The 13,166-nt window shown below is 39.9% G+C and overlaps 1 protein-coding gene across 2 annotated transcripts in view; it reads left to right on the forward strand.

Moving 5' to 3' along the window:
* DENND2A (DENN domain containing 2A) overlaps window positions 1–13,166 on the forward strand; it is a 127,109-nt gene that overhangs the window by 58,584 nt on the left and 55,359 nt on the right. For both annotated transcript variants that reach the window (XM_072652567.1, XM_072652568.1), the window contains exons 3-4: window positions 8,152–8,279; window positions 9,663–9,784. In XM_072652567.1, coding sequence (XP_072508668.1) covers window positions 8,152–8,279; window positions 9,663–9,784 — 250 coding nt within the window. The remainder of the gene's footprint in view (window positions 1–8,151; window positions 8,280–9,662; window positions 9,785–13,166) is intronic.

Here is a 13,166-nt window from a genome sequence, read left to right on the forward strand (position 1 = left end):
AGATAAGACTATTCCTGCAACATTGACTTCATTATACATATTTTATGGCATACATACATTTAATAATATTGAAAGAATGAGTAAAAGACCACATTTAACAAGAACAAAAAAAAGTCCCCTTCCACCAAAATATTCCCACATGTAGAGATGCTAAATAAACATGTGTCTACACAGAAGCTGCTTTTACTCAATTAGATGTCATTCAGAGGTTCTTAACTTTGGGTCTGTGAACTTGATTTTTAAATATTTTGATAACTATTTCAGGATAATTGGTTTCCTTTATTAACCCTATGTCTTTTATTTTATGCATTTAAAAACATTCCTGAGAAGGCACCAGATAGCCAGTGAGGCTCATGACACACACAAAAAAAGGTTAAAAACCTCTGGTTTAAGTTGAATTCACAACTGTGTTGTCATTTTATTTGAATAAATATGAATGAATAAAATATTTGATAAATTGGGTATACAACTACATTGTTATTTTAGTTTACCTAAAAATAAATAACTAGCCTGGTTCATTTTTTTTTTAACTTTTGCTTTGGTAACATGTAAATATAGTCATATTTTGAGGACTTGAGAAATTTCTGAGGCCAAAAAATGTTAGGTTATTTCTGGGCTTTTAAAAAATCCAACATCTGAGGGTTATGAGATGTTAGAGTTATTTCTGTACTTTCTGTACATTCTTGACTCTCATCCATATCCAATCAGCAATAATATAATCCATCAGTAAACATTTATTAAGTACCTACTATGTGCCAAATGCTAAGAATTCAAAGATATAATAAAATAGCACATGTGAGGCAGCTAGGTGGTGCAGTGGATAGAGCACCAGTGCAGGAGTCAGGAGGACCTGAGTTCAAATCTCACCTCAGACACTTGACACTCACTAGCTGTGTGACCTTGGGCAAGTCACTTAACCCCACCTGCCTCATCCTGGGTCATCTCCAGTCATCCTGATGAATATCTGGTCACTGGATTCATATGGCTCTGCAGGAGAAAGTGAGGCTGGTGACCTGCACAGCCCTCCCTCACTCACAAAACAAAGTCAAGTGCAAGTCATGTCATTATTTCTCTGAAGGCATGATCTTCTTTGGCAACGAATGAAGAACACACACATATACATATACATGTGTGTGTGTGCGTGTGATCACATAACAAAGTAATGACTTGCTCTGGCCCTCTCTCTCTCAGTCCAGCTGCTCCCTCTCCCTCTCCAGCTTCTAGGATACTCTCATAGCTTGGGATATGATGCTATCTGCTCAAGCCTCCCTTAGCCGTGCCCTCCTACTTTAGGAGTCCAGCAACTAGCACCCCACTTCCATTGAACTGTTAACTTTGGATAGCTTTTATAAAGGATAGTTTACTTCAAAGAGAGAAAACCAATGTACATCTGAGTGAGGACTGAAACACAGCTTGACACTTGCTTTTTCTTGCTTTTTTGTAGCACAGCTAATGAGGAAATATGTTTTGCATGACTTCACATGTGTAATTGATATCATATTGCTTCACTTCTCAACGGGGGGAGGGGGGAGGAGAGGGAAAGAATTAGAAACTCAAATTCTTAAAATATGTTAAAAGTATAATTCAGAGAAGAAGCAGAAATAATAACATACAAACCTTTCCCCTAACGCCTGGAAGGTGTAATCCCTTTCCTACAGCAGCCTTATCTCTGGACCTCTTGGGGGGGGGGGTGCGGGGCAGGTTGGAGCTTTATGAATTGTGCTCACAAGTTAGCTGAGTTCCTGCACAGCATTGGTCCCATCAAATTTACATCCAAAGGTGGAGTAGCCACTGACTTCTGCTGGGCAGGAGTCCCAACGATCATTCCAGGATTGTTCCATGCTGGGATGACTGTAATACCCAATCTGGACTCCTAGACTCCTAGGTTACTTTGGCTCGTGATCCCAAACTGCGAAATTCCCAAGGTGGGAGACTTCACATTCTGCACCCGAGGTAAAAGAATGAACAAAATAGCCAAAGACTCCGGCCCATTCTCAGCCTCTTCCCCTTCACATGGTATTACCAGCCGTGAATGAAGGGAATCATCTCACTCCCTTATGTAGCAAAGAAATGAGTATAGCTGACTCAAGCCAATTTGGAGACATGGACAGTTTCATCTGCAAGCCAAAAAGAAAGAGCTCCTCCCAACCATGCTGTAAGCTACATAGAACTACAATTATCCGTTACACATTGAGGGGGTTTGGGATGTGGCGTGTCTGCAAACTGGAAGATCTGCATAAAATGTTTTGCCTCTCTCTTCGTACCAGAGAAAAAGTCTGAATTATTATGGTATTAAAAGATAAACTATGTTGATAATACAGTCATGTATTTTATGCATTTTGGGGTTTCTCAACTTTTTCTGTCATTTGCATTGGCCTTCATGTATCATCTGAGGCTTCTAATCAACTCCCCCCAAATTCCCATTTAATTTCTTATGCTGACCTGCAATATATCAAAACTGGGATGGGGAAAGTCATTATGTGGAAAGGATAAGTGTAGTTACAGAAGGTCCATGCATGGTCTAGTCATCGTGATTCCTCTACAACCCTACAAGTAGGGATACCATCTTAGCGAGCTGAAGGGGTGTGCCGATACACCAGACCCCCGGTATATACAAGATAATTGTTGACAGGGAGAGGTGAGGAACTAGCAGCAGGTGGAGGGTCAGGAGGAGGCTCATGTAGGATGTGGTACTTAAATTGAACTTTGAAGAAAGCTAGGGAAAAAAGTAATGGAGAAAACATCAGACTCCTGTGACTTGATGTCAGAAGACTGAGATTTGAATTCTGGCTCTAACTTTTAAGTCAAGTAACCTAAATAAATTATGGCATATGAATGTAGTGGGATATTGTTGTGCCATAAGGTAAGACAAAGTAGATAAAAGACATATATTAACTGCAGAGTGAAGTACACAGAACCGAGATAATGAATGACATTGTAACAACTTATAAAAATGGACAAATTTGAAAGACTTGAGAATTCTGACCAATACAGTGACCAACCCTAATTCCAGAGGACCTAAAATGAAGAATGCTACCTACTTCCTTATAGCGGTACAAAGAGACTAAATGTGCAGAATGAGTTACATATCTTGGGACTTGGCTGACGTGGGCATTTGTTTTGCTTGGCTATTCATAATTGTTATAAGGGTTTTCTTTTTCTTTGAGGGAAGGGGAAGGTGAAAAAATGCTCGTTAACTGAGAACAATTTTAAGTAGGTCAAGTCATCTTTCATGAGTCTCGATTTCCTCCTCTGTAAAATAGGGACAATATTATTTGTACTACCATGGACTAGATGACCTCTGATGTCCCTTCTAGCTTTAGGCCTATGCCTTTAGGCTCCTAGGTTGTTATTATATAAATTTTTCTCTTGGTTCTGTTTACTTCACTTTGTATCCATTTATATAAGTCTTGCCTAGTTTCTCTGAAACTATCCGCCTCATTATATACATGTAATTCTGTTACATTAATGTAATTTGTTCAACCATTTCTTAATTGATGGTCATGCACTTCATTTTCTGTTCTCTGCTACTACAACAAAAAAAGCTGCCAAAAAAAATTTTTTAACATATGGGTCCTTTTCTTGTTTTTTTAAAAATCTTTTTGGCATACGAGCCCACTAGAAGTATCTGTGGGTCAAAGAGCATGCACAATTAATGACTTTGGGGCCTAGTTCCAAACTGTTTTCCACATTGACTGAACCAATTCATAGCTTCACCAAAAGTGCAATAATGTGCCTATTTTCACACAATCCCTCTGACACTTGTCATTTCCCCTTTTTCCCCTCAGAAATCTTTAATTGCTATGTCTTTTTAAAGTCTTTCACCTCTCTAGTCTGCATCCACCTTCCCAGAGCTGTCCAAGTGATTTTCCTAAAGCTTACTTTTGATTTTATCACTCCAGTGACTCCCTAGTACCACTAATGTCCAATATAGTCACCTCTTTTTGTCATTTAAAGTCCTTCACACCTGGTGTGTCATATTGGACTATAAGCTTCATCAGGATAGAGACTGTCTTTTGCCTGTTTTTTGTATTCCTGGTGCTTAGCACAGTGTGTGGCACATAGTAGGCACTTACTAAATGTTTATTGCCTGCCCACCCCAGGCTCCAACCTGTCTTTCTAGCCTTGTTATATAGTACTCGCGATCACAGACTCTATTTTTCAGATAAAATGGCCTCTTTGCTCTTCCTCACGGCTCTACCTTTCCATCTCTATATCTTTACGAAGGTTGTCCCTTATGTGTAGAATACATTCCCCCTCACCTCAGTTTTTTTAGAAGTCCTTTTTCCCTCAAAGCCAAGCTGGAGCACCAGACATCACCATCTACATTAAGACTTTGCTGGCTGTTCCCCGCACTTCAAGCTAGTGTCACCCCTTTCCTGCTCCCTGCAATTATCTGGCATTGGTTTTGCACATATTGCGAATATACTTATATATGTACTTGTTTCCCTCAGGAGGACATCAGCTCCTTGAAGGCAGGAACTAGTTTAATTTTGTCTTAGTATCCCCAGAACTTAGGGCATTGCCCAGCACATAATTAGTTGGTTGTCATCCTTTGTGCTCAAAGAGGATCAAAGTGACATCACTATGTCGGGGTAAATGTTCAGTGTGTCTGACTGTGGCTGATCAGACCAATGAAAGCTCAGAAGGCTTTACCACAGGTCGGACACAAATAGTCCGTATGAACATTTGGAGTGGAGACATCTCTAAATGTGTGTGTCTTCCTTTTCTTTTGAGCTGCTCCAGTTCTACAATGCCTTCTTTGATACAGGCACGCTCTGTGCTGGGTGGTGCTGTGCCAGGGCCTCCCATGTCTCACAATCAATATCAAAGTTCAACCTTGTACAGCGATACTTCTGACTTACACACTTGCCTTGTGTGAGTTCTCTGTAAAATCGTGTTTTAGGCAGACATGCCATTTGACATTCAAACAACGTGGCCAGAACTCTGGAGTTGCACTTTCTGCAGCAGAGTTTGAATATTTGGCAGTTCAGCTCAAGAAGGACCTCAGTATCCGGTACTTTATCCTGCCAAGTGATCTTCAGAGTCTTCCTAAGACTATTCAAATGGAAATGATTCAGTTTCCTGGTACGGTGCTGATATATTGTCCAGGTTTCACAGGCATGCAACAGTGAGGTCAGCACAGTGACTGTAAACCTTCAGTTTGGTGGGCAGCATAATAGCTCATCTATCCCACACCTTCCTTCAGAGTCTCCCAAACACTGAGCTAACTCTGGCAGTGCCTGCATCAACCTCATCATCTGTGTGTACATCCCTGGAAGGTATACTGCCAAGGTAAGTGAACTTAACTTATCCCCAGCATTCAGAATTTCTCCATTTGCTGTAACCAGTGGTTCCGTGTATAGATGGTACAATACTGGCTGGCGGAGAACCTTTATTTTCTTGGTTTTAATTGTCAGGCCAAAATTATCACAAGAAGCAAAGAATTAATCCATATCATTAGATCAGTAAATATGGTATCTGACCCTCATGCCATTTTCATCCTCACCGAAGGCATCTGTCAACATTGCTGAAAACACATTGCTAAAAAGCATGGAAACAAGCACACAGCCCTATTTTACTCCTTTGGTGATTGGGAAAGTGCCAGAGCATTGTCCATTATCCATCCAGAACCTTAGCAAGCATGGAACCTGCATACAATACTGATGAACTTCACCAAAAAACAAAATTTTGCCATCATCTTCCACAAGACCTCACAACTGATAGTATCAAAGGCCTTGATTAGATCGATGAATATTGTATAGAGACCTGTTCTGTTCCTGGTGTTTCTCCTGGACTTCTGGAGCAGCAAACACTATATTGACCATTTCTCAGCCCTTTCCGAAGCCACATTGGCTCTCAAATAGATGACCATCTTCCAGGTGAAGGATCAGCCTATTAAGGAGCACTCTGGCAAGAATCTTGCTGGCAATGACTAAGAGAAAGAATCCTTGTCACAGGATTGTCACAGGACAAGCTATTTCCCTTTCCTTTATAGAGAGGGACAACTGAGGCATCCTTGAACTCCTGGGGGATAACCTCCTCTTGCCATATAATCTGGAAAACTTCAGTCAGCTTTTATGAGCAGTAGACCCCCCTGCCTTGTAAATCTCAGTTGGAATAGGATCAGCACCAGGCATTTAGCCACCCAAGAGGAGCTTAATGACATTCAAAATCCCTTCTTCAATTAGAAGTTTGACTAGAGAGGGATTGACTTCAACCTAAGGTCAATGGTCATTGGCTTCAGTATTGATTGATGACAGTTTGTTGAGAACACTTCCTTGACCACCACTTCCCACGTATGTTTTCTCCCCCACTGGAATGTATGCTCCTTGAGGACAAGGACTGTCATTATATTTGTTACCCTAGCAATGAGCACTGCGTCTTCCATAGTAAATTAATTACTATGTAAAGTAATTAATAAATACTTATTCGTTCATTTGTGAATTAAATGTTTTGAACTTGAGAGAACAGAAGAATGAAAGATAATAGCTGAGAGAATCTTGAGAGTATATTGAACTTGAAGAACTTACAGAAGCACAAATATGTGTACAGGTCAGATTTTACTATAACAAATATCAGTACAATTTAAAAATCTATATATAACTAAATTTCCAAGTTTCAGGTGATAATACACTTAGAATAACATTCAAGATAATATACTCCAATATAGCCAAAGAGGTTACAGTAAAACATTCAAGTTTACACGTTTAGTAGAGGGTTAGATATAAAGAACTGGAAAGGGCAGTTAGGTGGCACAATGGATAGAGCAGTAAAGAGGACCTGAGTTCAAATATGGCCTTGGATACTTACTAGCTGTGTGGCCCTGGGCAAGTCACTTTTTTACCTCCCCCCCAAAAAAAACACAAAACAGCCCTGGAGATCTTAAAGATTAAGTGAAAGGTTATGAATGGAGAGGAAAATTAGCTGGAAATCCTTAGCATAAAGGTGATAGTCGAAGCCATGAGAATGAACGAGAACTTTCTGAGGGATAGAACGTATAAAGAGAAGAGGGACCTGTGAATAAGGAGCAGAAATACTTATTGGAGAGGTTGGAGAACTAGGGCAGTGGTGTGTCACGGAAGCCAAGAGAAAGGATTTCAAGGATGGGGTGGTGTGTCCAGGATCAAATACAGCAGAGTGGTCAAAGAGGATGGAGAAAGTTGGAAAGGGTTCTGGCTCCAACATTTACTGCTTCCTTCTTCATTTATAAAATAAGGATAACAGTACTTACTTGTATTACCTATCACACATGGGTTGTTGTAATTTATCTTAAGTGTTTACTGAAATATTTTGTTTTCATGACACCTTTATTGCCTAATAAAATCCTTCTCCCTCCCCAAGAGGAATCCTGATATCCCTAAGTGATTAGCTGAGCGCCACACAACTAGTATGTGTCAGAATTGAAACCTATATCCAGTTCTTCTTGATTTTCTATCCAGTACATTAAAGGTTCCCATTTAATGGTTCCAGAACCCTTTGAAAGTTTCGAACAAGGGCGCAAGGGTTTTGGTTTTTTTAAACATTTTTAACAGAACTTCAAGTAACAATAATTGCCCAATTATCTTATGAACATATTTTTCCTCCGTGACAATAAGCATATGCACATTTGTAACATTACAGGTTTGTTTCTGCAGTGATTTGGAGCTTTTGGGGACAAAAATTATCACTGTAGCTATTGTAAGTACTTAATGAATAAATTTAAAACAACATTATGAGTAGTATATTAAATTATACCAGGGATTCACAGCACATTTTTGTTGTTGTTGTTGGAAATGGGTTTAAGGAACAAAAAAATGTCATGAACCATTGTACTCCACCATACCTCCTCTCAAGATTAATGAGCATATATAACGAGCATCTATTGTACATATCATATGCATCTATTACATGTAAGTAAAAATACATGTTGTATGAAAGGACTTATCAGGCACCTCTGCCTGCTCTGAGATCTAAGAATTAGAGGCCTTACTTAAGGTTTTTTCCTCCTGTCCTTCCCTTAGGTATAAAGCTTAGAAATACAAGCTTTAGACATTAGGGCAATAATACATTATGCTTGTGTTGTTCTCCACTGCAGTCTGATTTATGTTCCCTGTCCCTTCCTGCCTTCCCCTTCTCCCCCTCTCCCATTTTACTTCTTAAATCATCCAGGAAGTCATATGAATTTGAAGACTTGCTGCAGTCTTCATCTGAGAACAGCAGAGTGGACTGGTATGCACAGACTAAGCTGGCACTCACACGCACTTTATCGGAGGAGAACATCTATGAGGACATTCTGGGTAAGAGGCTGGAACATGGGAGAGAGAAGGGGTGGGTGGGAAGGATGACTTCTTTGAAATGGAAAGACATCCTAAAATACATATTTCAGAGAATGTACAGACAGACAGATAGACAGACAGATGAAAGAAAGAGTACAAGGCTGGTAAATGAGAGAACAGGCAAAGGGACTGGGTACATGGAAGGAAGTGGAGCCCAAGGAGAGAGAGCGGATTGGCAATGATTAACAAAAAGAAAATGATCAGGAAACTAGAATGGTAGAGGGGAAAGAGCAGGTTAGAGAACCTCAGTTCAAATCCTTCCTCTCACACTTACTATTTGTATGACCTTGGGCAAGCCACCTCACCTCTGTGGACCTCAGTTTCCCCATCTGTGAATGAAGGAGTTGGATTAGATGATCTCCGAGTCCTTTCCAACTGTAGATGTATAAATCTATGTCTAATCAGAGAATATGGCACCAGGAAGGCAGGAAGTTTCAAACCACAGAGGACACCTGTAAAGGAGATAAGCTTTGCCCTGCTCTAAGAGAATTATCAAAAATGCAGAAGTGGGGCCTGAGTTAAGGAGTGAGACATGATCTCACAAGATCTGAGACTTGATTTTCAATTTTCATAAAATAAGCATCATAGACTCTTAGAATTGTAGGAGTATCAGAGGTCATCTAAAAAACTAACCTTTAGGCTCCAGTAATGAGATACTCACTACCTATTAACACAGTGCATTCCACTTTTAAATTGACCTAATCATTAGGAAGTTTTCCCCTTGTTCAGAGGCAAAGCGTGCCTCCTTCTAACTTCTGACCGTAACTTCTAGTTCTGCCCTCTGGGGCTAGCCACTCAGCAGTCATTCAACAAGTATTTATTATGTGGTTTCTATGTCTCAAGCAGTATACTAAATGTTGGGAATACAAAGAAAGGCAGAAGACAGGCTTTGGCCTCAAGGTGCTTATGGTCTAGTGGATATGAAGAAGGCAAATATAATCCTACTTGATAATATCATGTGTAAAAAAAAGATCACCTGGTAATCTTTTCTTGCTTGATTCTTTAGCCATAGAAGACCCAAGATAAAGTGAAATATAAGGCCTAAATGACAATTTAAGGCAGAGAAGGGATATTAACTTGGTTGAGCATCAGTAACCTTGAAGACTATTTCCTTATCTAGTTTCACTTACATTTGAGAAAGCCATTGATTCCCTAAATTCAATCTGAACATTTGAAATAATAGTTCACACATTGTTACAGCAACCCTATAGGTAGTGAAAGTATTATTATACCATTTTGTGGCTGAAGGAGCAGAGGATCTGAGAGGTTAGATGAGTCGCCTTAGATGACATATAGCAGTAACAGCTGGGATCAAGGCTCCTCACCTGTTGCCTTTGACCACAGATCCACCACTGAAGGAGAATCCTTATGAGGACATTGAGTTACACGGTCGCTGCCTGGGAAAGAAGTGTGTCCTGAACTTTCCAGCATCCCCCACCTCCTCCATCCCCGATACTCCCACCAAGGTAGGAGGGCATCATGTGGCAAAGGCAGGGAGGGAGGGGTGTAGGAGCCCTCTGAGCATGGAAATCCCACTGGGCTTTGCCCTGCCTCTGGAGTGCTTCAACCAGGACTCAAAGACTTCCCACCTGGATTGTGGCAGCATCTGATTCCAGGTGGTTTCTCCACCTCTGATTCGTTGGTAAATTAGATCCATCTTCCCAAAACCCCACTTTTACAGCATCCCTTTTCCAAATTTCAGGGAATAAGATGTTCAAGGAAGATATAAGTCCTATTTTAGGTTTGAAACACAGCACTTAGGTGATCTGTGATTTCATCAATGTGAGTAACCTCTGCCAAAGCAGATCCTAAGCCTTTCTCTTCCTGTTAGCTATATAATGTACATTCACAAAATATGATCATTGTGCTTTTTTTAAATTCAAAAGTTCTGAAATTAAGAAGCGATTATTTTCATTCTGAACTTATTCATTGCTTTACAAAAGGATCCATTAAAGGTTGCTTTTCCTATAGGAAAAAGCATTTCTTCCCACTTCTTTAAAGAGGTGGAAAACTGCATGTAAAGTCAGAGTTTTTTGAACGTGTAGGTTATTTTTGATGAATGAGTTTTCTTTTTAATTCTTTGTATAAAAGGATTTACTCTTTGTGTGAAGAGCTAAGGGGGGGAAACAAATATTGGGAATTGGAGATGATATTTTAAAAATATCAATAAAAATGTATCTTTTTAAAAGTAGAACAGGGGAGGAAGTTGTCCTCCCTATTGACTACAAGATAAATTTCAAAATCCTTACCCCGGCATTCAAAGTATTCTGAAATTGAGCCCTCACCTACCTCTCCAGCCTGCCAAGGTGTCAGAGTGGGTAAGAGCACTGGGTTCAGCATTAGGAAAACCTGAGTTCATGTCTTGCCTCAGACATTTACTAGCTGTGGGACCCTAGACAAGGCACTTAGCTTCTGTCAGCCTCAGTTTCCTTATCTGTAAAATGGGAATAATAATAGCATTGACTTCATACTGTGAAGAACAAATGAGAAAACATGTAAGTCACTTTGCAAATCTTAAAGTGCTATATGAATGCTAGATATAATCTTTTTTTCTACATAAACCCTCCATTAGAGCCAGACTTAGAACATAGATTTAGAACTAGAAAAGGACCCTTGAGGTAAACTGGTCAAATATCTCTTATTTTACAGATGAAAAAACTAAAGTCTAGAAAGTTTAAATAACTTGCCTAAGGCCATAGAAGTAACAAGTCTCAAAGCTGGATTCAAAGCCATGTCTTCTGATTCTTGACTTAGAAATTGCCCCCCAAACATCCCTTGAACCTTTCTCTTTTCAATCTCAGCTTATTCCTCTGGAATATCCTTTGCCCTTCTCTCAGCCTCCCCAAATTCATGCCCATCCTTCAAAGTGCAGCTCAGAGCCCACCTCCTCCAGGAAGCTTTTCTGGATGGCTCTCACTCATGACTGTAACTCACACTGATCTCTCCCTGTCTTTGAATTCTTAAAGCACTTCCTGTCTTCACTCAGATGGACATTAAATGGTGCATTGCGTTGAACTCTTCTTGTTATCTCCCAATTTTCCATACACATGGAATAATTAAATATGATAAAAATGGTACATCAGTAGGTGATCAAATGAGTTCAGTTGTGCTTAGGATAGTTCAACTCAAATTATATATTGAGTGTTGGGTTGATTTAATTGTGGAGAACTGTTAAGATTCTCTAGAATTCATAACCCTCTCTACTTGTCACAATCAGTCATTAAATCGTAGCATTCCTCAAGCACCTACTGTGTGCTGGACACTGGAAACATAAAGATAAAAACAAAATCTTCCCTGAAGTACATTGTGCTTTATTCAAGGGAAACACCTGCAAATATACCTATAGATCCCTCTCTCACCTATGGATGGGGAAAGGGAAGAGAGAGAAAGGCATTTATTAAGGGATCTATGAAACATTACTTCTACCCGGGAAGAAGGATTTGAGTACCTTGGGTGCATCATCTGCTGAGAATCTAAGGGGAGTGTAGACAGGTATCATCATACAGGATGAAAAAGCATGGATAGGTTGCAGTAGAACGAATACCCCCATTAATGAGATCACAGAAGTTTATTAAAGTGAAGCTTGCCCATTAGATAGTCCTCAGCCTGATCCCTTCCTGGATCAAGGGCTCCATTCCTTATTTCCTTTTCTGAGGAAACCTTCTCTTTCCTTTTCCTGCCTTCAGCTGACCCCCACTTTCTACACCCTTGCCCTTTCCACCTGACCAGTTTCCTCCCAGCCGAGCCAGTTTTCCATGCTCAAGTCTGCTCTCTAGCTCCCAGTTCCTTTTTTTCCAGAGCACCCCTACTCCATCTCCCTCTCCCTTTTCATTCCTCAGGCCCTTTCCTGTCTCAAGCACTATTTGAGATCCAGGGAGTATGTGTGGAAACAAAACAATTTGATGGTAGCACATGTGTCTTCCTTCCTCTTTATGTGCTTGCTACAGATGTTCAGACAGGAGGATCTGAACAAATACTTGAATAAAGCAAACAGAAAAAATTAAACCCACAAGGTCAACATGCATCCTACTTGAACTTGGGATGCAGCTCTTCAGCTAAAAAAGTTTTACCTTATCCATTAACTTTCATGAACTCACAGAATGGTAGAATCTAATCACCTGCTCACCACTACAGTCAGGTCCAGGTTAGTATGAATAATCAATTCCCTCAAGTGGTCACATACACTAGAATTTGTACTATTTGAAGTTAGAATTATGTAAAATACGATAACTGGATCTAACCCAATGGAAATCTGAAGTGTGAATTTGAGTAATAGCAAACACTTCTGGGGATTCTTTGTTCCCACTAATCAGGACCTCATTGTACCATTTTGTAAACAACTGCTGGCTGGTTTGGATTAATTAGAAATAGCCTTTGAAGTTGAATGTCATTCAGTATATGATTAAGTGACTTCAGGCTACACTTGTGGATTTCTGATCATGGGATCCACACTTGGATACTTGTGAGCTAAACCAAGTAAGATCAGTAGTGTTATTATTTTCTTTCAGTATGATAAAATAGTACTAAATATAGACTAAGAATGGAAAATCCCCCCTCCCCAATCATGTTGTACTTTTAAACTCTTTGGGGGACAAAAGAGGAATCTATTTTAGGAATTTTAACAATCATCCTGCATCATATAAACCTCAAATTATCCAAACCCCAGATTATCCAAATTCTACCTCATTAGTATGTAAGTTCCTTCAGGTCAGGGACTGTTTCTGTGTTTTTGCTTTTCCTTGTATCTCTGGTGCTCGGTACAATCCCTCTAGTAAGGCTTAATGAAGGCTGGCCCATAGATGGATTGATTTTTGGAGGAATACTGTTTTAGAGATTCCCAAAGGCATA

This window comes from Notamacropus eugenii, chromosome 3, assembly GCF_028372415.1.
Source record: "Notamacropus eugenii isolate mMacEug1 chromosome 3, mMacEug1.pri_v2, whole genome shotgun sequence".
Classification (NCBI taxonomy): Eukaryota; Metazoa; Chordata; class Mammalia; order Diprotodontia; family Macropodidae; genus Notamacropus; species Notamacropus eugenii.